This window comes from Eriocheir sinensis, chromosome 14 (assembly GCF_024679095.1).
Source record: "Eriocheir sinensis breed Jianghai 21 chromosome 14, ASM2467909v1, whole genome shotgun sequence".
In the NCBI taxonomy this organism is placed as follows: domain Eukaryota; kingdom Metazoa; phylum Arthropoda; class Malacostraca; order Decapoda; family Varunidae; genus Eriocheir; species Eriocheir sinensis.
In genome coordinates, this window is record NC_066522.1 from 2,756,378 (window position 1) to 2,783,283 (window position 26,906).

At 43.0% G+C, this 26,906-nt stretch overlaps 1 protein-coding gene across 3 annotated transcripts in view; it reads left to right on the forward strand.

Moving 5' to 3' along the window:
- The window catches only part of LOC126998334 (RING finger protein unkempt homolog), an 87,591-nt gene that overhangs the window by 18,105 nt on the left and 42,580 nt on the right, over nt 1–26,906 (forward strand). For all 3 annotated transcript variants that reach the window (XM_050859829.1, XM_050859830.1, XM_050859831.1), the window contains exons 9-10: nt 3,095–3,214; nt 24,357–24,517. In XM_050859829.1, the coding sequence (XP_050715786.1) occupies nt 3,095–3,214; nt 24,357–24,517 (281 nt within the window). The remainder of the gene's footprint in view (nt 1–3,094; nt 3,215–24,356; nt 24,518–26,906) is intronic.

Consider the following 26,906-nt stretch of genomic DNA (forward strand, 5'->3'; position numbering starts at 1 on the left):
TCCCCTGGGAAAGATTGATCATGTGATCATAGATATGGAAACAGAGGAGGAAGGCACAGGGCGACGAATCATATAAAAGAAACCGGAGAAATTATAGGAAGGCGGACATAGAAAATCTTAAGAAATATTATGAAGAGCTAGACTGGGAAAAGTTGAAGAGAACAAGCGAGGTGCAGGAAAAGTATAATATTTTTATTGAGGCGTATGAAACAGGAGTCCTGAAATATGTCCCATTATATAAACCCAAAGAAAGAGGAAAGAAGGATTGGTTTAATGCAAGATGTGCAGATGCAAAGGTAAAAAAAGAGAGAAAGAATGGAAGAGATTGAAAAGAAATAAGAATCAAAGGAATACAGACAATTTTAAGATAACAAGAAATGAATATGTGAAAATAAGGAGAGAAAGGATATTGTCGAAAAGTGCAAAGAAGAACCTAAACTGTTTTATAGATTCATATATGGAAAAATCAATCCAAGGGAAAAAATAGAGACAAAGATGGAAATAAGATAAATGAAGATCCTAAAGACATGACTGAGCTGCTAAACAAAAGGTTTCAGCAAGTTTTAACAAAAGAATCAATTCAATGAACCACAAGATGACAAGATAAATGTTCATATGGATGAAGTCATAGTAACTAAAGAGAAGATATATAAAATAATGGAGGAGCTGGAAGAGAGGAAAGCAATAGGACCGGATGGAGTCTTAGGTTTTATATTGAAAGAATGCAGAAATCAGCTGGTTGGACCGGTATATGATAACAAAGTGTTCAATATCAACCAAAGGAGTGGCATAGGGCTGAGGTGGTCCCAATATATAAAAGTGGGAAAAAGGAAGAACCGCTGAAGTACAGACCAGTATCATTGACCAGTATAGTTTTTAATATATGCAAGAGTGATAAAGAAACAATGGACGAAATTTCTAGAAGAACACAATATAATTACGGAAAAACAGTATGGTTTTAGAAAAGGGTGTTCATGTGTAACAAACTTACTGAGCTTTTACTCAAGAGTGACAGATATAACACAGGAGAGGGATGGATGGGTAGATTGCGTGTATTTGGACCTGAAGATGGCTTTTGACAAAGTTCCACATACAAGACTACTATGGAAACTGGAAAATAAAGGAGGATTGAAAGGGAAAATGAAAAACTGGATGGAAAGTTACTTAAGGGGAAGAGAGATGTGAACAGTGGTAAAGGACATGAAATCAGAATGGAGAATTGTAGATAGTGAAGTGCCTCAAGGATCGGTATTGGCACCAATACTTTTCCTAGTAGTATATATAAATGATATGCCGGAGAAAGTAAGCAGTTACTTGAGCCTGTTTGCAGACGATGCGAAATTGCTGAGACATTTAAGAAACAGTAAAGTGTGAAATTCTGCAAGAGGACCTAAATAAGATTTGGGACTGGAGTATGAAATGGGAGATGAAGTTCAGTGTGAAGAAATGTCATGTAATGGAAATGGAAAAGAGTGAAGGGAGACCAAAATGGACATATAGAATGGGAGATGGAGAAATATTAACCCTTTCCATCTGTGACACAAACGTCAGCGTCACAGTATGGAAAGGGTCAAGAGGAAATGAAAGAGGATTAATCCTCTTCTAAACCTCTCAATCCTCCTCTAAATTCCTCTTAATCCTCTTCCATTTCCTCTTAAAAGGTTTAGAAGAGGATTAAGAGGACTAACCCTTTCCATATGGTGATGATGTCGGCGTCGCCGGAGTGAAGTGGTTAAAAGTTCAAGAAGAGAGAGATCTGGGAGTGACAACAGAAGATAATCAACAGTCTGAGAGTCATGTTAATAGGATATTCGGTGATACATATAGAATAGTAAGAAATATAGAAATAGCATTCCACTACATGGATAAGGATATGATGAAAAAGATAATAACCACTATGATTAGACCAAAATTGGAATATGCAGAAACTGTGTGGTCTCCCCATAAGAAGAAACACATAAAAAACTAGAAAGAATACAAAGGATGGCAATGAAAATGGTTCCAGAACTGGAGGGATTGTCATATGAAGAAAGGTTAAAGGAAATGGACCTGCCAACATTGGAACAAAGAAGAGAAATGGGAGACCTAATACAAATTTATAAATTATGGAATAAAATGGAAGAAGTAGACAGTGAGTTACTACTAAGAGAAAGAAGAAGCACCAGCAACATACGAGGACACAGTAAAAAATTGAGAAAAGGAAGATGCTTGGGAGAAATAAAGAAATATATCTTCCCGCAGAGAAACATAGAGGTTTGGAACAAACTAAGTGAGGATGTAGTATCAGAAAAGAGTGGGCACAACTTTAAGGAAAAGCTGGACAAATACAGATATGGAGACGGGACCACACGAGCGTAAGCCCTAAGTAACACACACACACACATTTACACACTGTAGGGAGTAGGCAGGCAGACACCTGCCAAAAGAGGTGTAACCCATTTCCAGTTAGGTATATAAGGGAGGCGAGGGGGTGCTGTAAGCCTATCAAAGACCCTCCCATGTCCTCACTTTCCATTTTCCTATTGTCTCATCAAAACCAGAGAGTAGTTTAGCATGCTCTCTAAAGACAAACTCTTTTACTTTCCACACCAAACTACATACATGCTACACACACACTATATCCTCAAAATTATCAAAAGTTATCATGGCTAACATACGCCAGATCGGACTCTACATTTGGTAATAGATTAGGGAGGTGTCTTGATAGCTCTTCCAAATGCATAGCTATTATATTAATCTGATCAGTTGCATTCTGCTTATGCTGCTCAAGGGTGGAAATGTGGTTAGAATAATTACATTGGTGTTGGTGCCCATTTTTTTGCAGACAGGACTCGTAAATCAAGAGAGTATATTTTTCCTAATTCATTTTCAAGATTTTTTTCATCTCATTTTAGCTCTGCAAGAAATGGATTTTCTGATGCTGGCTTATTTTAAAACCTTACTGTTGTAGAATTTGTGTTAACTTAAATTAACTACTGGATACAGGAATTTCTTTAGCCATGAACTTTTAAAAATTAGGATTCCCAAGCTCTACAACCTTTTGTTGTCATGAAATATTTTAGTCACACATCATCAGTTGTGTTCTTCTCCACAGGAAGTGCCCTGGAAGACCTGAACTTGGATGAACCTCTCAATATAGCCGCATCTTTAGACAGAGAACTAGAATCTGAAAGCAATTTAAGCAATTCTATATCATCTGGTTTTGTTAATTCTGGTAAGAAGAGAGTCTGCTATGTTTTTATATTCTATTACTTATTAACCACCAAATGCATTATACTCTTTTGTTATATTATACTCTGGTGACATAATATATTTTTAAATGTAAATTCCAGCTTCATATTGTTAAGAGTTGCAAATAAGTCATTTACTATATATTTTGGCTTATAAGGTAACATTGAAAAAAAAAAAAAAAAAACAGGGGTTGTCTTATAGGCTAGATAATGATAATAGAGGAATAGTGACCTTAGAATTTTTACACAAAATAACAAGATAGGTTCTATAACTCACACTATGTAATGTTGAACACCTCTTTTCTTTTGGTTCTCCTAGCCTACCGTACAATTTTTATTCATTCGTTCATTCATCTTTGACGCCTGCTCCTAGGAGCTCCCACCAGGGGATGGCCACGTCAGAAGAGTTTCCATCTTTCTCTATCCAGACACTCCCTCCTTGCCTGCTCAAAATTTCTCACAGATCTTTCACCCCTCTCCCTGACATACTCTTGCACCCTATCTCTCCATTTTACTGGAGGTCGTCCTCTTAACATTCCCTCCCTCTATCTCACTCACATACACCCTCCTGGTCATCTTACTCTCCTCCACTCGCTCCATGTGGCCAAACCATTTTAAAGTCTGCCGCTTCACTTCTTCCACGTGACACATTCCAAAACGCTCATACACACTTTCATTACTCATTCCATCCATTCTACTCACACCACAAGCACTCCTCACATAACTCATATCCACTGCCTGCACTCTAGACCTCTGACTTTCATTCCAGGCCCATGTTTTGCTTGCATATGTGAGGGATGGTACTATTACTGTATTTCTCAAATCCCTCTTTACCTCCATGCTCACACTTCTGCCATTCATGATAATTATGTCCCAAAGACCCTACCACCTTTCTTCCTTGCAATGCCCTTTCTCTTGTCTCTCCTTCTGTACCACCATACTTACACATAACTGATCCAAGGTACTTAAACTCATTAACCCTCTCCATTTCTTCACCATTCAAAATTATTTTGCATTCTTTTTCACATTCAATTCCCACTCTATATGGGCGTACAAAATCTACAACCTCACTTCTACTCTGCTCACAAACCACCACTTTACTTATGTTGACATTTACTTTCAGCTTTCTCCTTTTACATACACTATCAAAAACACTGACCAAATTTTATAAGTCACTTTCATTTACTGCAATGATCACTGTGTCATCAGCAAATAAGATTGATTTCAGCACCCACTTCCTTCCCTCAGTGTACATTTTTACTCCAACTTCCCCAACCTTGCCATTCATTTATCTCATACATATAAATATTGAACAACCATGGTGGCATGACACACCCCTGCCTCAAGCCCACTTTTATCTTAAAATGTTCACTTGTTTCTCCACTAATTTTGACACATGCGAATGCATCCTCATAGAAAGGCTTTATTGCATTAAGCAGTTTTCCTCCCACACCATATATCTTTAAAATGTCCCACAATGCCAGCCAATCTGTTTTTATTTCTCACTAAAATCCATTTACAGTATGGTGTTAAACCAATATCAACTTTAATAAAAAAGAAACATTTGAACAAAATTGCAAGCTTCATTGTTTGAGTTCTTCAAGCAAATCCTGAGTCTCATTATTATTTACATTGCTCTCATACAAGTTCCAATCTAAATCTGGTGAGTCAGCTTTGGCTTCAGTATTCAACAATAAATCACATCCTCCATACTATCCATTGCATTAGAAATATTGCACTTATTGAAAGATTAAAGTACAATCTCTACTGTACTTGTGTTTTTTCCCATTTTTTATAAAAATAATCATATATTCTCTAACCCATAAACTGCTACTGGGCTGTGGTGAGCTATCCTTGTGCTGCGGCAGTATTAAAAAAGGTCGCGATTACAGTATCGATAAAGAAAGCATTCCAGTGTCTTAGGACGATGACACTGCATCTACTTGCAAAATAAAGTTGTAGTAGGTTTCTTTGTTTTCGTATAATTACTTTCCAAAGTTGTATTTTGGCGCGAATGGAAGCTCCTCTGTCAGCGTGGGAGGGAAATATGGAAACATGGAAACATGGAAATGCAGGCAACAGAAAGCCTATTGGCTCATTACGAGGTTGCCCGCTTTGGTGATTTAATCTGCTCGATAGCCACTTGGGGCATGGGGAGCAGACAAAAAGCACCTCGACATTGAGGAGCAGATAAAAAGCACCTCGACATTGAGGAGCAGATAAAAAGCACCTCGATATTGAGGAGCAGATAAAAAGCACCTCGACATTGAGGAGCAGATGAAAAGCACCTCGACATTGAGGAGCAGATGAAAAGCACCTCGATATTGAGGAGCAGATGAAAAACACCTCGACATTGAGGAGCAGATGAAAAGCACCTCGACATTGAGGAGCAGATAAAAAGCCCCTCAACATTGAGGAGCAGATGAAAAGCACCTCGACATTGAGGAGCAGATAAAAAGCACCTCAACATTGAGGAGCAGATGAAAAGCACCTCAACATTGAGGAGCAGATGAAAAGCACCTCAACATTGAGGAGCAGATAAAAAGCACCTCAACATTGAGGAGCAGATGAAAAGCACCTCAACATTGAGGAGCAGATAAAAAGCACCTCAACATTGAGGAGCAGATAAAAAGCACCTCAACATTGAGGAGCAGATGAAAAGCACCTCAACATTGAGGAGCAGATAAAAAGCACCTCAACATTGAGGAGCAGATGAAAAGCACCTCGATATTGAGGAGCAGATGAAAAGCACCTCGATATTGAGGAGCAGATGAAAAGCACCTCGACATTGAGGAGCAGATAAAAAGCACCTCAATATTTAGGAGGCAGATGAAAGCACCTCAATATTCAGTTCACTCCTGACACAGCGAAGTGAGGGTCGATTCTATATTTGAAGGAGTTGATGGTATTCTCATTTACTACTTCTGAAGGAAGATTGTTCCAGTGACGAATGACTCGGTTTGAAAAGAAACTCCTTCCGATGTCTGTGTTACACCAACTCGACTGAATGGGTAAGCCGTTATTTCTAGTTCTTAGTTCTTAGGTTGGTTTGCAATTCAAAGAATTTGGAGTAATCGACGTTATTGAAGTTTTTCAGATACTTGAAGACTTGAATAATATCCCCTCGCAGGCATCTTTTCTCCAATGTAAAGAGATTGAGTCGCTTGAGTCAGTCCTCATACGGTTGAGCCCTTAACCCGTACGATCCGATCAGAGGTATATGGGCACCCCCCCGTGATCTGGCTAAATCACGAAAAAATCGAGTGTTACAAAATTGAATGGAAACATTTTTATCATCAATATACTTATTATGCGCATATACTGGTAAAATATTTTGGCAATACTCAATTTAGTTTCGCCGCAACAGAGCCTTGAAGTTGGAGTGCGGCGTGATTTGGCAACCTCCGCTCCGTCCCGGGCGAAGGAGGGAGGGTGGGGGAAGCTGGGGCCTCCAGCGGAACGCAATAATGCGACTCCCGCTTCTCAGAGACGATGTTCTGCTGTTAGACTGTCTGTATTATGTTGTGTGTATTTGTACATGATAAGAATTTTCAGTATGTGATGAATTTTACCACACAAAATGAAGTGCATGAAATCGTATAACACAGTCTATGCACATGTAGTTTACATTGCACAGTTACATATTTGCCTTTTTTGCATAAATAATGTTTCCTGTATTTACAAATACCGAACAGAATATATCATTTTATATAAAAAAAAAAAAGTATCCACTATTGTATACCTTAGCTTATGATACGTACATAACTTATTTTACAGTCATAGTACTCACAGTAACATAACTATTTTCCTTACACTATAACTATACTGTACATATTTACACAGACACTGTTTTTGGTGAGTTTTTCGTTTTCTCTATGGGTTTTTCTGTGTGTGCCACCGCAAAAAGCAGTCCCCGAGGCACAGCCCCACGTCACACTCAGGGCACAAACTCGTCACTCGGGTTCTCTTGTTTTTCAGTTTACAGACAACACACTGTACAAGGCAGTGTCTGTTTTCACCAGGCTTCTTTGGTGTCAGTGCCAAGTGATGTCTGGAGATGTAGGCTGCCCCTTGAAGCCTGTCTGGTCTCATCGTACTGCGACGACCCCGTGTCAGTGATGTGACAGTGCCATGTTCCTCAAGGAGCTGATATGACACGTTATACACAAAATCCCTGAACTTGATCTTAGGCTTCGTGGGGTCGTAGCGGGCCACCAACCAGGCGTTGTAAGCATTCAGCATTGTCAGGTCAACTAGGTGAAAAAAAAGTTTCTGGTACCATTTCGTCGACTTTCTGACACACTCGACGCCACTCAACATGCAGTCTGATTTATCAATGAGACGCATGTTTTCGATGTAATCGATGACGACGTCGGGCTTCTTGATGGGCTTGCCGCTTCTATAGTGTTTTTTGTCAGTTTCTTTGATTTTTCCTTCGTGGATGGTGGAAAGTAAGTGAACATCCCTCCTGTCAGTCCATTTTATGGCCAGGATCTTCTCAGTCTGACGGCGGGTTATGGTTCTAGGTTTCTTTGCCCTCTTCTGTCGACGTTTGATGTGGGCCGTGATTTTGCTATCGTCTTCAGTATCACGAGTCTCACTACTGCTGGGGTGTGGAAGGAGAACTTGGTCATCCCTATGAAACTTGGGCATGTACTTTCTCTTGGCCTTGACTGTGCCACACATGCCTGTCTTCTGTTCATGCAGGTACTCACAAAGGTATGGGCTGGTATACCAGTTATCGGTAAAGAGTACATGCCCACTGCCGGTGTAGGGTTCCATCATTTTCTTTACTATCTGTCCTGATAAGCCCAGAGGATCACCAGGACGTAACTTCGAAATGTCGGTGTCGGTGCCAGAGTACACAATGAAGTCTAGAATGAAGCCTGTCTCACAATCACAGAGTACGAATAGCTTTACTCCGAAACGGTGGCGCTTTGATGGAATATACTGCTTGAAAGCTACCCTTCCTTTGAACAGCATCAGGCTTTCATCAATCACTACTTTCCTAAAAGGGTAAAAGTATTTCCTGTAGTTCTTGAGGATCATGGACATAATGGGTCGAATCTTCCACAGGCGATCTTCCTTGTTGGGCTGGTCGTTGTTTGCGAAATGAAGGAATGACATCAACATTAGGTAGCGGTCCCTAGACATGAACTTGGGGAATAGGGGTGTTGATATCATTGGATCACGCTTCCAGTAATCTCGAAGGGCATGCTTCTTGATTAGGGGCATCACCAGAGCTAGGGCCATGAACACAAGTAGCTCCTCAGGAGTAGTATCAACCCAGGAGGTAAAACGACTGCGGGGGCTAATGACCTCCGTCTTGTGTTTCACCCAGGCATAGTACTTGTTTGTTTCGTTGACGATGACCCCCAAGATGTCGTCGTCGAAAAAGGCCCTGAAGAAGTCCTTCTCAGTCGCTTCATTGTCGCAGGGCCAGGCAGAACGCAGACCCGAGTTACTAGGGTCAAAGTCATGCAATTGTGGTATGAAATTGTCCCCCGGTGTCCATTGAAATTCCTGAACCAAAGTATGGCTGGGTTCAGGCTGTGTGGCTGTTGATGTTCTTCCGCGTCTTCCTTCTCCTCCTCCTCCTGGTCACTCGTGAAATAGACAGAGATGCCGTCAGCATCGTCACTTGATTCCCCAACCTCCCCACTATCGCTGTCAATCACCCAACCCTGTCGCTTAGCCTCCAAATCTTCGTCGCTGTCAGAAAAATCGTCTTGTGTGGCGAGTATGGCGACAAATTTGGAGGGAGTGAGGCTGGTGGTAGAACCTACGTTGGACTGGCAGGGTGGCGTGGGATTAGTGGTCGGGCACTGGGTGGACAGGGTGTTCTGTACTGGGACAGACTTCACCTTCCCTTGGACTCTAATACCACCTTTTCTACCATAAAACGTCCCTATAGAAGTGCCACTAGTACAAGGCTGAGTAGTAGTAGTAGTACTGGTAGTAGCAGTAGTAGTAGTAGTAGTAGTAGTAGTAGTAGTAGTAGTAGTAGAGGAAATAGTTTGGAGAGAGACAGTTGTGGTGATAGGCAGTGTGCTAGGCTGTGAGTGAGTAGATAATGCACGCGCTGTCCTCCTCTCTCTCCCGTGTGGTCGACCTCGCACAGTCGACCTGCCTGCTCGACCTACAGAGGATCCATGGGTGGTCTTGGCACCCCTTGAAGCTGCTGGGGCACCAGTAGAGGCCATAAATGTCAATGCAGAGGTGGATAATAGTGTAGGCTGGGTGGTGGTGGTAGGAGTCACTATAACTGGGCTCAACCCACTTCCTCGCCCTCTCATTGCCCTACGAGGCCCCAGAGGATGAGATCGCCTTTCATCCTCACTGTCACTAGAATATACTAGCTTTCTTTTCGCTGGAGGAACCATTTTCACTAAGAAAATGATAAAAAAAAAACAGCAAATATGGTGCGCATCTGGGAATCATGACTGTACCCCACAAGCGACCTTGGCAAAGTGAGCGTGGTGGGTGTAATTGAAATTTTTCCCACCAGAGGCGTAGTGGGAGGGTAGGAGTACCAGTGTAAGCATTTTGACAGCGTTACCAATTAAAGCGCATTTGTGGTGCACTGCTAAAGATCCTGTCACCCGGGTGGCGTATCGGACTTGTGTACCAATTCCACCCGGGTGGCATATCGGATTTTACGGGTTAAGGTTGGAATCATCTTTGTGGCGCGTCGTTGAATCCTTTCCAATAAATCAATGTCCTTTCTGTAATTAGGAGACCAGAACTGTACTGCATACTTGAGGTGCGGTCTTACCATGGAATTATACAAGGACAGCATCACGTCTGGCGTTTTACACTCGAAGTTCCTCGCTATGAACCCGAGCATAGTGTTGGCTTTGTTGTATGCTTTTTTACAGTGATTTGCGTGTTTCAGGTCACTGCTGATAGTGACTCCAAGATCCTTTTCCTCCTGCATCGCTTGCAGAGGTTTCCCATTCATGATGTATGTGTGGTTACTATTTCTGGACCCAGTGTGCATGACTTTGCATTTGTCAACATTAAAGGACATTTGCCATTTTTCTGACCATTTGGTAATGTGATTGAGGTCTTTCTGAATGATTTCGCAGTCGGTCTTTGTGAGGGCCTTTCCACCCACCTTGGTGTCATCAGCAAATTTCAATATTGTTGATTTCAGTCCTGATTCTAGGTCATTGATATATATGATGAAGAGAATGGATCCCAGCACTGACCCTTGAGGCACTCCACTAGTGACTGGAAGCCAATCGGAAGGCTGTCCGTTTAGTAGTACTCATTGTTTTCTGCCGGTGAGCCAACCTCTTATCCACGCGATCATATTGGCTCCAATGCCCGCCGAGTGCAGTTTCTTAAGGAGTCGCTCGTGCGGTACCTTGTCGAAGGCTCTCTGAAAGTCCAGGTATATAACATCACTGGGGATGTGGGCATCCCAGTTCTTATATATACCTTGGAAGAAGTCTAATAAATTTGTTAGGCATGAGCACTTGCTTCTGAAGCCATGCTGGGTGTCGGAGATTACATTATCGTCTTTAGAAACTTGACAAGTTTATCTCTAATAATCTTTTCGAGTATTTTTCCTGCCACTGATGTCAAACTTATGGGCCTGTAGTTTAATGCAACGCTTTTGTCTCCTTTTTTGAAGATCGGTGTTACGTTCGCCATCTTCCAGTCTTCCGGGACCTTGTTCAATTTAACAGACTGGTTGAATATGTTAGTGAGTGGCTGAAGTATTTGTTGTTTAAGCTCTTTTAATAACCGCGGGGACAAACCGTCAGGTCCCGTTGACTTGTTCGTGTCGAGTTTGTCCAAATACTTTTTAACTTCTTGGTCGCATATTGTGTCAATTTCCAGGAGCGTGATCTCACTCGGCGGGTCAGGGCTCTCGGGCATGGTTTCGATGTCCTCGACTGTGAATATGGATGCAAAGTTACTGTTGAGGATTCTGGCCATCTGTTTACTGTCCTGAGTTACAGATCCAGTCTCATCTGTCAGGGGACCAATATTGGATTTTACTTTCTTTTTCGATCTGATGTATATGAAGAATTTTTTTGAATTTGTTTTGATGTCGCGCTATTTGCTTTTCGTAGTTGCGTTTACTACTTCGAATAAGAGTGCGACAAGCTCTGAGGCTGGTGTGGTACTGAATACAGGCTTTGGCCATGTCATTTTCTTTCATCAGGTTATAATTCCTTTTTTTTAAGTTTACTGCCCTTTTTATTTCTGTGGTCATCCACGGTGGATCCACAGTACCATTTGCTCGCCAGGGTTTCGTAGGCACTGTAGCCTTCTCTACCTGCAAAAGCTTATCTTTGAAGTTGTTCCACACGTTGTCGATTGTATTGTCGGCTAGGTGAAGTTGGTCCCAGGTCGCAGGGGGAAGCACCTCACGGGCTAGGTTGAAATTTGCTTTTTTGTAGTCTGGTATCACTGACGGATTGTCTACGAGTTTGTGACTTATGTTGACACTGAAACGGATTAAGTGGTGATCGCAACCATTAATTTTTTCACCAACTTCACAGTCGTGAATGAGGTCGGGGTTGCTTACTAATACCAGATCCAGCAGATTGTTTTCTCTTGTCGGTTGAGTTACAATTTGAGTGAGGAACGAATCCTCCACCATTTCTATAAGCCTGTTACCCTCTTGATCATCAGTCAAATGTCCCCAGTCAATGTTAGGGCAATTAAAGTCCCCAATTATTATTGCATCTTTGCTTTGTGTTAAAGAGTGAAGCTCTTCGTACAGAGCAGTGTCGTCGGCTGCCTGTTGTTTTGGAGGCCTGTATACGGTTGCAAGTGTTAGTTTCTTATTATTCGCGGTTATTTCCACATAGACGGAGTCGTAACTCTCTGTGTCCTGTTTGTCTATATTTATGGCAGGGAGCGTACTTTTTACGTAGCAAATTACTCCTCCTTTCTTGTGCAATCGATTTTTTTGGAAGCTTTCGTACCCGGGAAATGACAGTTCAGATACTTGATGTGCAGAGTTGGCCCAAGTCTCTGTGATGGCTACCACATCTGGTTTCTCAGTTGTAATATACCCCGTAATTTCGTCCTTTTTGGGTAATAGACTGCGTGCATTTGTGTACAAAATGGTAATGTGACTCCTGGATTGGCCGCTTCGTGTTGAATGAGTTCGCTTGTCGGGGGCATCGTTGGTTACACAGTTTCTTGCAAGCCGCATCGACGCTACGGTTCGGTTGATCAAGGGTTGCCTTTGCCTTGCCCTCTCCTGCAGTTTTTTGAATAGCTTTTCGAGAAACTTTCAACTGCCTCGTTCAGGAGCCTTCCAAGCCGCACTGAACCAACCTCATTCAGGTGGAGTCCGTCCTCCCAAAACAAATCTGGGCGCTGATTGAAGTGATGCCACGCATTCGTGAACACTACGCCTTCATCGTTACATAACTGCTTTAGACTAGTGTTGACGCCGCACGCTTTACTGTTAAATCTGACGAACGTATTGACTCTTGGTAGAATTCCAGAGACGATGATGTGAGGGGACTTGGTCTTGTATTTCCGAATGACTTGACGGTATTTTGCTAACAGGTCCTGAGATTGAGTTGACTGAAGGTCGTTGGTTCCCGCATGGATCAGATACACTGTGTCGTCCTTCGCATTTACTGAAACTGCATCGACAGCTGATTCAATATCGTCCAGTTTGGCTCCAGGGATACAGAAACGCTGCCGTGTCAATGTATTCCTACCGCAAAACTCCGGTAAGTTGGCCTCTCACCAGACTGTCACCAACTAAGTTGACTCTAGTAGTCAGTTTGCCCGTGCCAGGAAATAGTGTCTGGTTCGTACAAGTGACAGCTGGGAGAATGGTCTTGTGGTTTCTTTTGGCAGGGCGTGAGGTACAAGAGGGAGCGCGGGCGAAGGTGGGTTTGGAAGTAGTGGTAGTGACAGTAGTGGGTGGTTGGGGAAGTGTGGAGGGTAAGGTGTGTAGGGAGGGGGATGTGGTATCAGAAGTGGAGGAGGAGGAGGTTGAGGTCGTGTTGGAGGTGGAAGGGGAAGATGTAGTGGTGATGAGGATAGGGGAGGAGTCTAAGGTGGTGGAGGGAGAGGAAGGGAGAGCAGAAGTGGGTGTGGTACTGTGGATGGAGGTGGATGAGGTAGGAAGGGAGGTGGATGGGGTGGAAGGAGTGGTAAGGATGGAAGCGGGTTTAGGCAAGGCAGAGGAGATCGTGTTGGAGGTGGAAGGGGAAGATGGAGTGGTGATGAGGATAGGGGAGGAGTCTAGAGTGATGGAGGGAGAGGAAGAGAGAGCGGGGGAAGAGGGTGTGGTAGTGGGTGTGGATGAGGTAGGAAGGGTGGTAGATTGGGCGGAAGGAACAGTAAGGGTGGAGGCAGGTTCAGGCGAGGCAGGGGGGGGGGGGGGGGGGACTCGTTGCGATGGAGACAGGAGAGACAGCAGCTTTGTCAACACCAGCAACACAAGTGGCGGTGCAGTAATTCATGTCATGCAAACACGTGCGTGTATGTGTGTGTGTATATATATACACTCAACCCTCGATTTGCCGGACCTCCATTTGCCGGATTTCGGATTTGCCGGACAAGAGTCCGTGGGGTAAAAAAAAAAAAAAAAAAAAAAAAAAAAGTCCGGGACAAGTCGATTTCAAACTACCGCGCCAGACAAAGTTCGCAAATCGGGCACTAGATGGCAGCGCAGGCGGACATACACGTCTAGTACTGGACTGTACACAAGTCTGCTGCGTCACACGAGTGTTGTGCTTACGTGCTTGTCGTGGATACACCTCTTCTTCACAACGATGCCACCCAAAAACCCACCAAAGAAAGTAACCAAGCGTACAGCTAAACCTGTGCACCTTTCTGTGTCGCAAAAACTTGTGTTTCCCGGACATATATAGGGTAAAGTCCGGCAAAGGGGTAGACCCCCGGACATTTTCCATTGCCGGACATTTGCCATTCCCGGACAAGCCTTCCCCCCTTTTAGTCCGGCAAATCGAGGGTTGAGTGTATATATATATATATATATATATATATATATATATATATATATATATATATATATATATATATATATATATATATATATACAGTAGAGCCCCACTTAGCACGAGATCAATTAGCGCGAACTGCAAATAGCACGAGCCACCATCTACCAAGAAGAAAGTTAATTAGCGCGAAAGCCTCAGTTAGCGCGAGCAGCCACCATGACTGAATTTTCAAAATTGCGCCAAGCCGCCATGATGCGCAGCACAAGCCGCCATGATGCGTGGCACAAGCCGCCATGTTGCACGGCACAAGCTGCCATGATACGCGGCACAAGCCGCCATGATGTGCGCCACAAGCCGCCATGATGCGCGGCACAAGCCGCCATGATGCACGGCACAAGCCGCCATGATGCGCAGCACAAGCCGCCATGATGCGCAGCACAAGCCACCATGATGCACAGCACAAGCCGCCATGATGCTCAGCACAAGCCACCATGATGCGCAGCACAAGCCGCCATGATGCGCAGCACAAGCCGCCATGATGCGCAGCACAAGCCGCCATGATGCTCAGCACAAGCTGCCATCATGCGCAGCACAAGCTGCCATGATGCGCGGCACAAGCCGCCATGATGCGCAGCACAAGCCGCCATGATGCGCAGCACAAGCAGCCATGATGCGCAGCACAAGCCACCATGATACACGGCACAAGCCTCCATGATGCACAGCACAAGCCGCCATGATGCGCGACACAAGCCGCCATGATGCGCAGCACAAGCCGCCATGATGCGCAGCACAAGCCGCCATGATGCGCAGCACAAGCCGCCATGATGCGCAGCACAAGCCGCCATGATGCACGGCACAAGCCGCCATGATGCACAGCACAAGCCGCCATGATGCGCAGCACAAGCCGCAATGATGAGCGGCACAAGCCGCCATGATGCGCAGCACAAGCCACCATGATGCGCAGCACAAGCCACCATGATGACCGGCACAAGCCGCCATGATGCGCAGTACAAGCCGCCATGATGTGCGGCACAAGCCGCCATGATGCGCAGCACAAGCCACCATGATGTGCAGCACAAGCCGCCATGATGCGCAGCACAAGCCACCATGATGCGCAGTACAAGCCGCCATGATGTGCGGCACAAGCCGCCATGATGCGCAGCACAAGCCACCATGATGTGCAGCACAAGCCGCCATGATGTGCGGCACAAGCCGCCATGATGAGCAGCACAAGCCGCCATGATGAGCAGCACAAGCCGCCATGATGAGCAGCACAAGCCGCCATGATGCGCAGCACAAGCCGCCATGATGAGCAGCACAAGCCACCATGATGAGCAGCACAAGCCGCCATGATGCGCAGCACAAGCCGCCATGGTGCGCAGCACAAGCCGCCATGATGAGCAGCACAAGCCGCCATGATGCGCAGCACAAGCCACCATGATGTGCGGCACAAGCCGCAAGAGCCCTTACTTTAGCAGACGACGCCATGTTGATATAGGGCAAGTGCTTTGTTTGCGTTGTGGATGTGGATACGGGCAACTAACCTTGGCCGTGTGTGACGCACACCCGGAAAATTTGGATTTGCTGGTTGTCCAAGTGTGATTGGAAAGGCCGCTGACTGGGTGAGCGCCGGCGATGACGTCATCGGACTCCCAGCGAATCACAAGCGTGTTTTCAGAGCTCAGCCAATCGTTGGGTTTTTTTTTTTTTTTTTTTTAATGAGAGTGATTATTTTGAGTAATTATCAAACAAAAAAGTCAGACCCACGTGTGCATCAAATAACTTTTTTCATATTGGTTACTTTATTCAATTAGCGCGAATTCAGTTAGCGCGACCGCGTTCATCCACCTAATTCTCGCGCTAAATGGGGCTCTACTGATATATATATATATATATATATATATATATATATATATATATATATATATATATATATATATATATATATATATATATATATATATATATATATATATATATATATATATATATATATATATATATATATATATATATATATATATATATATATATATATATATATATATACAGGTAACTCGATTTACGCGAGTTTGGTTTACGTATTTTTGAAATAACGCGGGGTCCAAAATCCAAATAAACGTTTAATTTACACGTTTTTTCCACTTATAAGCGATATTTTATGGAGTGGCCACCAGATGTCTCATGCAACTGGACTCACACGGCGCCGCGGCCACACAGCTGAGCTCAGTTCTTCCCGCACGCCACTTGAACAACAATACAGTACCCAAGCTGCCACGCTACTCAACATTTAAATAGGGATGGGCAGGTACCGGTACCAGTACCAGTACTAACAGTACCAGCTATACAGTACAGTACCGGTACCAGACTGCTCAGTACCGGTACCAATACTAGCCAGTCGCTCCCACGGCCACACAGCTGAGCTCAGTTCTTCCCACGCACCACTTGAACAACAATACAGTACCCACGCTGCCACGCTACTCAACAATAGGGGTGGGCAGGTACCAGTACCAGTACCGGTACTAACGGTACCAGCTATACGGTACGGAACCGGTACCAGACTGCTCAGTACCAGTACCAATACTAGCCAGTCGCTCATAGTGTCCTTCATTTCTTCCTCACACGAGTGAGGCTGAGACTGAGTGCCTGAGTGGATATCTTGGTGATATGGATATTCTCTCTCTCTCTCTCTCTCTCTCTCTCTCTCTCTCTCTCTCTCTCTCTCTCTCTCTCTCTCTCTGCACTGAATGAAGTGAATATTTATTTTTCAATAGAAACTTACCTCTTGTTTGATTTACATTGTTTTTGATTTACGCGACCTCTTCAAGGACACAATACTCGCGTAAATCGAGAGTTACCTGTGTATATATATATATATATATATATATATATATATATATATATATATATATATATATATATATATATATATATATATATATATATATATATAAATATATATATATATATATATATATATATATATATATATATATATATATATATATATATATATATATATATATATATATATATATATATATATATATATATATATATATATATATATATATATATATATATATATATATATATATATATACACACACACACACAAAAGTCCCCTGCCGTTCGCGGATGAAAACTCGCGTATACGTGGTCTGTAGCGCCCAGCTCGAACGTTGCGCATTTAGTGTTTACCTTCGAAGCTGGAAGAGAGAAGTCAGCTGAAAGAAAAGGTTACAGTATATAGTCCATCGGTGTTAAAAAAAAAAAAAACATAGGGCAAGGTGGGGTAAAAAGTAACAAGGCCTGCCAACCTTTTATTTATCAATTAATTCTTCTAGCTTTTGGTGTGGTAATAGGCCCGCGTGCCACCACGTACACCACACCTACCAGTGTTTACAAACAATGGCGGCCGCTGTGACGTTGTGCCGCCCGCCACTGCACCGCCGGCCTGGCTCCTGCTCGGCGCACACTCGCCTGTGTCCACACACAACTTTCATTACTCACCAAAGACCTATAAAAATATTTGTGGTAAATTTCTGCAGCCGCCATCAGTCGCACGCGTTGGTGAAAGGAAGGCGACACCTGTTTGGATGCGGGTGGGTGGATGGGCGTTTGCCTCCCCGCATGACCGCCATCACGTGCAGCCTCTCCTTTCCCCTCGCCGCCACAAGCATGCTGCGCGTTCCGCCGCCCTCTGCCCCGCCTCCGCACGCCACGCTTGACTCGCGCTCATCTCTGACCTTCATGACACCCCTGCCCCTCCCTCACTCCTCTCCTACTAATGCATTAATAATGTTTTTTTAAGGTTAGAGTAACAAAATCCCCAAAATAGGTAGACTTTCCCAGTGTCCAGTAATGTAACCCCCCCTATTACCATTGTTTCTATGGGGAAATTATTTTTAAATAACGCGACAACTCCAGGAACGTAACCCTCACATTAATCGAGAGGTGACTCTAATTATGTATATATATATATATATATATATATATATATATATATATATATATATATATATATATATATATACAGTCACCCGCCTGCTCATGGTCTCACCCATCGGTTTCGTATTCATGTCAACTAATTAACCCCCCGCTTATCTGGCCCCAGTTCAGCGTGTCGCGGATGCATTGACGCTAAATAGGAAGGCAGAGAGGAGGGGGAAGGGAGGGGAAGGCAGAGAGGAGGGAGGAGGCAGAGAGGAGGGGGAAGGAGGGAGGAGGCAGAGAGGAGGGAGGAGGAGGCAGAGAGGAGGGAGGGAGGCAGAGGAGGGGAAGGAGAGAGGAGGAGGAAGGCAGAAAGGAGGGAGGGAGGAGGCAGAGGAGGGGAAGGGAGAGGAGGGAGGAAGGCAGAGGAGGGAGGAGGGAGGCAGAGGGAGGGGGAAGGAGAGGAGGAGGAAGGCAGAGAGGAGGGAGGAGGGAGGCAGAGAGGAGGAGGGGCAGAGAGGAGGGGGAAGGGAGAGGAGGAGGAAGGCAGAGGAGGAGGAGGCAGAGAGGAGGGGAAGGGCGAGAGGAGGGAGGCGGGGCAATGGACGTTAGGTTGCTCCTGAGTGACGTCATGCTTTCCTATTGGCCAGCAGCTCACTCAGGGACGACTGCTATTGGTCGAGATTTTCTCATAGCAACATTATCCTAAAAAAAAAAAAAATTCACGCGCCGCCACACTGCAGTGTTGCCAGATTGGGCTACTTATCGCAAATTGGGCTACTTTTGGGTCTTCTGTGCTACTAAATTTTGACCCCAGGGTGAGTGTTGATTACATATTGTTGTCTAACAAGGTCTTGTCTCATTTCAGTCATTAAAAAGAACGAAAAAAACATGTTTTATATGACGTGTCAGAGGTGACTTCCCCAAATGCATATTTTCCCATAGGGTTATAGTCCCGCTGTCATGTTTTCGCATCGCTACCAAGTCCGAACGAGGGGCGGGATATATATATATCTATATATATATATATATATATATATATATATATATATATATATATATATATATATATATATATATATATATATATATATAGTCAAACCTCACCATTTGTGCACATATGGCGAATGTGCAAATGGGGAACTTAACCTATGGGGAAAAATCCAGATGGGCGGTCACGGCCCAAAAACCCCCCTACCAGCAAAAAAAAAAAAATGGTCTGCTGGCAGGAAACACGTAATACTCACGGCCAATCTCTCGCCTTTTTTCTTCCACTGTCCACCTTCTTAATCACTTCTACCTGTGCTATGGTCATCATCAGGTTTTTCCGGGGTTTAGGCTTCGATGATGCTGCGTGCAGCATGATGGTGGTGAAAAGGTGAGGCAGAAAACATTGAATAATCGCAGTCACCACGGGACGAGGAGAGGCGATCGGGTTATGGCGGGAAATGACATGTTGTGTACGTTGGCAGTGTTCTTCACTGGCGGCAGAGGGTGCGCAGGTGGTAGACAGCTGTAGCGCACCAGCGGACGCCATTTTGCTGCCAGAACAGCTAGTAAACGTCCTCAAGATCAGCAGACGCTATTTTGCTGCCAGAACAGCTAGTAAACATCCTCAGAAGATCAGCGGATGCCATTTTGCTGCCAGAACAGCTAGTAAACATCCTCAGAAGATCAGCGGATGCCATTTTGCTGCCAGAACAGCTAGTAAACGTCCTCAGAAGATCAGCGGACACCATTTTGCTGCTAGAACAGCTAGTAAATGTCCTCAAGATCAGCGACGCCATTTTGCTGCTAGAACAGCTAGTAAATGTCCTCAAGATCAGCGACGCCATTTTGCTGCCAGAACAGCTAGTAAACATCCTCAGAAGATCAGCGGATGCCATTTTGCTGCTAGAACAGCTAGTAAACATCCTCAGAAGATCAGCGGATGCCATTTTGCTGCTAGAACAGCTAGTAAACATCCTCAGAAGATCAGCGGATGCCATTTTGCTGCCAGAACAGCTAGTAAACATCCTCAGAAGATCAGCGGATGCCATTTTGCTGCCAGAACAGCTAGTAAACATCCTCAGAAGATCAGCGGATGCCATTTTGCTGCCAGAACAGCTAGTAAACATCCTCAGAAGATCAGCGGATGCCATTTTGCTGCCAGAACAGCTAGTAAACATCCTCAGAAGATCAGCGGATGCCATTTTGCTGCCAGAACAGCTAGTAAACATCCTCAGAAGATCAGCGGATGCCATTTTGCTGCCAGAACAGCTAGTAAACATCCTCAGAAGATCAGCGGATGCCATTTTGCTGCCAGAACAGCTAGTAAACATCCTCAGAAGATCAGCGGATGGCATTTTGCTGCCAGAACAGCTAGTAAACATCCTCAGAAGATCAGCGGATGCCATTTTGCTGCCAGAACAGCTAGTAAACATCCTCAGAAGATCAGCAGATGCCATTTTGCTGCCAGAACAGCTAGTAAACATCCTCAGAAGATCAGCGGATGCCATTTTGCTGCCAGAACAGCTAGTAAACATCCTCAGAAGATCAGCGGATGCCATTTTGCTGCCAGAACAGCTAGTAAACATCCTCAGAAGATCAGCAGATGCCATTTTGCTGCCAGAACAGCTAGTAAACATCCTCAGAAGATCAGCGGATGCCATTTTGCTGCCAGAACAGCTAATAATCGTTCTCAGAAGATCAGCGGATGCCATTTTGCTGCCAGAACAGCTAATAATCGTTCTCAGAAGATCAGCGGATGCCATTTTGCTGCCAGTGAGTTGCCATTACCATAGCAGCGAGGTGCGCAAATGGTGGGATGATGGCTGCAAATTAAGGCCGCGCAAATGGCGAGGGCGCAAATGGTGAGATTTTACTGTATGTATGTATATATATATATATATATATATATATATATATATATATATATATATATATATATATATATATATCTATATATATATATACAGTAAAACCCGATTATCCGAAAAACCGGATTATCCGAAATTGATCTGGATAATGCAATTAAAAAATTTTTTTTCTATACTAAAACGTTATAAAACATCAAAAATAAATAAAAGTAACTACATATGTACTATATTAACACATTTAAAATTGATAAGAACAGTTAAAATGAATATGCTTTCTAATACGTATTGCCGAAATAGCTTGTAACGAATAGATCAATGTATTAGACAAAAAACATTAAACAAACTCTCAACAACACCACGTCCGCACCTTCGCCCCAGCAAGGACGTAGGTGCGGCGAACGAACAAACTACTGCACGACTACTCTCACACCGTACTCTCAAGACAACGACCCAAACACTACTCCCCTCTCCACTCCATGCCACATTCCCCTTCCAACATACGAGTTGTGCGATAATATGAGTCATCATACTGTGTCTCCACCTGCACGATGCATCAAAGTCACACTTGCAAGCTTGCACAACCATTCTGTCGCACTCTGCAACATTCACAATTCAGATCTGCAACGCTCACAAGTATCAACATACACTGGTCCAGACAAGGAGACACACAGACAAACATACAATAAAACATTTACATCACATGTTTTAAGCGTACTACTTTGTTTAGCGTAGCGTGTGTTTGCTTGGTTTCATTGTTTACATCGTCAGTCGGCGGCAGTCGCATACAATGCCGACGATCAAACTGGCGGCGATCAAAATGGCGCTATAAATCCGATTATCCGAAAAATCGCTTATCCGAAGGCTTCCCCTTCCATTTAGGATAATCGGGGTTTTACTGTATATTTATATATATATATATATATATATATATATATATATATATATATATATATATATATATATATATATATATATATATATACAGTAATCCCTCGCCATATCGTGGTTCACTTATCGCGGTCTCACTGTATTGCGGATTTTAAAATTGTGAATATTTAGTTTCATATCGCGGACTTTTCGCTATATCGCGGAATTTTGCGGTATATTCGCTATATCGCGGAATTTTGCGGTATAGAGGTATTTTAAAATATTTATTATTTTACTTATTTTTGCAGTAAAAGAAGCATTTTCTTGCCTAAAATAATTGTAAACAATATAAAAAATTAAGAAAGTATTAATAAGAACATATTAAAATAATATTAAATTGAAATAGAATATGTAGCGCACTGCAGATGAGTAGACAAAGACTCGCATGTATGTAAAACGCAGCTACGGACGCTTCCACTTGAGCTAGTTTGCCCACGTGTGATCGTACACGGCACACTATTGGCTGATGGATGGGAGGCGACCAACCAGAGCACTGTGTTCTGTATCCTGGGCGCTGATTGGCTCAGCGACCGTAGCATTTGTTGGTTCGTCAGTGGTTAGCTCAAAGACAATTGGAGAGTGTGTTACAGCTTGCTACCGCTAAATGCTCGAGAAGTTGGCGGTGAGGACCCAGACAGGATGAGGTAATGACTACACTTGAACAAGATTAAGTCCTAAACTTGCTCAACATGATTACTCCAAGCTTATTTAGTTTCGTGGAACTCTTTGCGGTACTGGAATAAACACGTGGAGAGCTACTAAACCGAACAGCTGATACGCCCTTCTTCTTCTTGTGACCACAACTTACCGACCACACGAGTAACCGACATGTTGGTGACTGAGTTTCTGACTAGAATTTCGATGAGTTTCCCGTGAAATATGGCCGACTTTGAATCTCTTGAGAAACTAGTGGTTGGGTGACCTTGTTCACACGGGCTGAGTCGAGATTCACAGAGATATGCGTGCTTATATAAATAATATATATAAAATATAATATATAAATTATATAAATAATAAAATAAATATAAGGTCGCTACTTCGCGGATTTTCGCCTATCGCGGGGGGTTCTGGAACCTAACCCCTGCGATAAACGAGGGATTACTGTATATATATATATATATATATATATATATATATATATATATATATATATATATATATATATATATATATATATACCGTCGTCCCTCAAATAGTACAGTTTCCAACAGTACGGTTTCGGTTTTATACGGATTGTCATGGAAGAATTTTTTTTGGATTTTTAAATTTCCCGCTCGTCGTACCAAGTAGTTATGGCGTGAGTGGCAACACTGTTGTACCAAAACACCTGCTGAAATCACCCCAAAACCATTCGAGATAGGTGTTCACCTTGCAGAAGAATTCAGATTTAGGAGCAGTTACGTTTTGGGATGAGTTACGTTGCCGTAGGGAGAGCATGCCACGAGAATGAGAGCAGTGTTCGCTGTATCTATGATCTTGATCTTGGTCTTGATGTCACAGGTGGCCTGGGATTTCTCCCCTGGTCTTGGTCTTGGTCTTGACTCAGGAGGTAGTTGTCCCTTTCAGTCCCAACTACAGCCTTTGAAATGGCTTACTCCCTCAGGGCCAACACCCTGATAATCATAGTGTAAAAGAAATTCTTGCTGGGCCGCCATATATGCTGATGACGTCATCACAGCACGAAGGCGCTCCACCTCTCAAAACCGGGAGCCAGCAGACATATCGAATTGGCAACTTGTGCTGCCTCGTCACGCGTTTGAGAGCACTCAGGATGTTTTGAGAGTCCCAGTTCCCTCTCTCAAACACAGCCCAGGAGTGTTTCTAAGGGGGGGCACTAATTTTATACGGATTTTCGAATAGTACGGGAATCCTGGGTCCCTAACCCCCGTACTATTTGACGGACGACTATATATATATATATATATATATATATATATATATATATATATATATATATATATATATATATATATATATATATATATATATGTATATAAATAATTGTACACTAAACCTTCGATATAACAAAGTAATTGGGGGGAGCTTAGTCCATTAACAGCGAAAGTCCATTATAAGCGTCGAAAATAAATTAAAATGTAAAATATCACCAACGAACCTAATAAACTTAGGTATATAGTTTTTTTTCTATTGTGCATGTTGTGTGCACGTTGTCTATATAGCAGCACAGCACACTTGGCGTTGGACTGCGGGGCACTGAGGCTGCCAGGTTGGCAGTGTGACCCTGTTGTGGGGCTGTATTGTTACGGGTATGGGAAAATTTGTGTGGATGTTGAATTAATGGATGTTGAGGTTTGACTGTATTTAGGAAAACACACTTTTTATAAAAATTGTTTAGGTTAAACAAGAATAAAAATGGAATTTGATATTGAAAGGACAAATAAATGCATGTGATGAGTCATGCTAATTTTTCATATATTGGTCACTCTGTGCCTCAGGTTTGCTTGGATCCAGTGCCCCCGTCAATATTCCCGGGTCAAGTTTTCAGGAGAGGTCAGGTGGCCTCATCACCAACCCTTCACCATCCTCCACATCATCCCCTGCTTTCACACACTCCTTTCTCCAGTCTTCCTTGCATCGGGAGAACTCTCTGGATAAGGTGAGTCAGACTAACCTCACAGACTGTTGATGGACTCTTGCCAGCACCCTCTGTAGGCCTCCCCATCTAGTAACCTAACTCCAGTAGATCATGGTGTGTCTGAGCGCTTCTCACTGCTAACACATGCACAGTTTCCCCCAACTTCTACAGACCTCAGTTCCTCAGGATTCATATTCCTTGACAAATTTCAGGATTGAATTTCCACTATTCCTGTATTTTTCAAACATCAGTCATAACTCACAGAGTGCCTGGTTTGCATACACATCTGTTGGATTGTTTTGTTGAACATGACTGGAATGTGAGGACCGTGTACTTTATCAATGTTTATTGCTAATATTATTTCGGATGATTGTAATGTCTAATGGTTTGTAGACAAGTGTCAAGAGAAAAATACATGTACATAAGACCCTTGGCATTTTGGGGGTTGCGGAACAAAGACCCCTGTGAAAGTAAAAAGTCTGTAAATGTTTGCTTCCCCCTGGAATGGTTCTGCGGCCTCTAAATATGCCATTACATTTTTAATTCACCCGCTTGTTAGTACAGCACTGCTCTTGTAATCTTTGTAACGTGGAAGAGCACAAGTATATGACACAGTATTGATATTATGGGAGTTTGTGCATAGAAGCAAAAGATCTTAAACAATGAGTGCATTTGTTGGGCAGGTAACCTGCCACCACACACTCCAGAGTGCAGAAAAATGATGGCATTAAACTGCCAGCCTGGGAGGTGGTGCATGCAACAAAAACAAAGAAACTTCACCTGCCCTCTTGTGCATAATCTCCCTGTCTCTTATGAACATCTTGTACTGCTATGATTACAGCCATACTTCTAGTAAAGGGTCACCTGCAAGCTTGTTTGCCAAGATATGTCGTAGGCCTTCCCAGAACCTTTTGTGGTGGGCCACTATTTTCAGCTGTGTGCCTCTATCTGCTGCCAAGACCCCAGGGACATGACAAAGCATTTACAGGTGCCTCTCAATTTACATGACTATTATATTCCTGGTGAGCTCACGTAATGTAAATTTTGGGTAAAATAAGGAATTTTTCCAATACTGTAGTGTGAAGCGTGTTTTGCACCAACCATGGTGCCACACACATTATTGAACGGAATCAGACTTAAATTTGTATTTACCTATTTGTAGTATACAGGGCCTGAACTCAAGCTCAGACAGTCCTGTCACCCAATCTAAATTTGTCCAGCTTTTCCTTCATTTTATAAACACTTCCTGCTTCAACAATGCCTTTGTTTAGTTAGTCCATTCCATTTATCCACACTCCTGTATGGAAAACTGTACTTCTTTATGTCTTTCAAACAAGTCCCCTTTCTCAATATCTTGCTGTGTCCTCTTAGTTGCCTCCTCCCTTCTATCTTGATTAAGTCATTTCTATCCAACACTTCCATTCCACTTGTTTTCCTGTATAACACTATCAGGTCTCCTCTTTCTCTTCTCTCCTCGAGTGTTGGTAGGCTCAGTTCCTCTAAACTAGTCTCGTATGACAGACGATAGTTCTGGTACCCTCTTAGTTGCAATCCTTTGAATCCTTTCGAGTTTTCTTATGTCCTTTTTCCTGTGTGGTGACCAAACAACTGCTGCATACTCTAACCTTGGTCTAATCAATGTGGTTTTTATTTTCTTCATCATGTCCCCATCTAAATACTGAAATACCTCTCTGATATTTTGCAGCAGACTATATGTTTTTCCAGTTATCTTATTTATGTGCTTCTCAGGTGCCAGAGTATCTTGCTTTATGATTCCTAAGTCTTTTTCTTCTTCTGTCAATGACTGTCCCTCCCATCTTATACACTCCACACGATCTATTTTTACTTTTTCCCATTTCATTGTGTGGCATTTCTTTTTGTTAAACTCCATTTCCCATTCTTTACTCTATTCATGTTTCTCATTTAAATCGTCCTTCAGTTTATTACAATCATCAGCTCTTATTTTTCTAAGCAGTTTGGCGTCATCTGCAAACACACTCATATAACTCTTTACTTTTTCTTGCATATCATTTATGTATATTAGAAACATTATTGGCATTAACACTGATCACTGTGGCACTCCACTTTAGTGTGACCCTTCTCCAATCTGCTTTTTCATCTTTTAACCTTGTTTTCATTTCTCTGTCAGGTAATTTTTCATCCATTCTGTCATTTTCTCCCTAATCATCTTCTTTGTTCTAGTTTACATGGCAATCTTTTATGTGGAAGTTTATTGAATGCCTTTTTTAGGTCTAAAAATATTCAGTCTGCCCATCCATCTCTTGCCTGCACTAGATCTATTACTTTTGAGTAAAAACATGTGAGGCGTCCGGTAAAGGGGTGACATCGCCAACTCTGGCATTTTTAGTTAAGTGCACCATGAGATAGGCACATGCATTTTCTATGATTT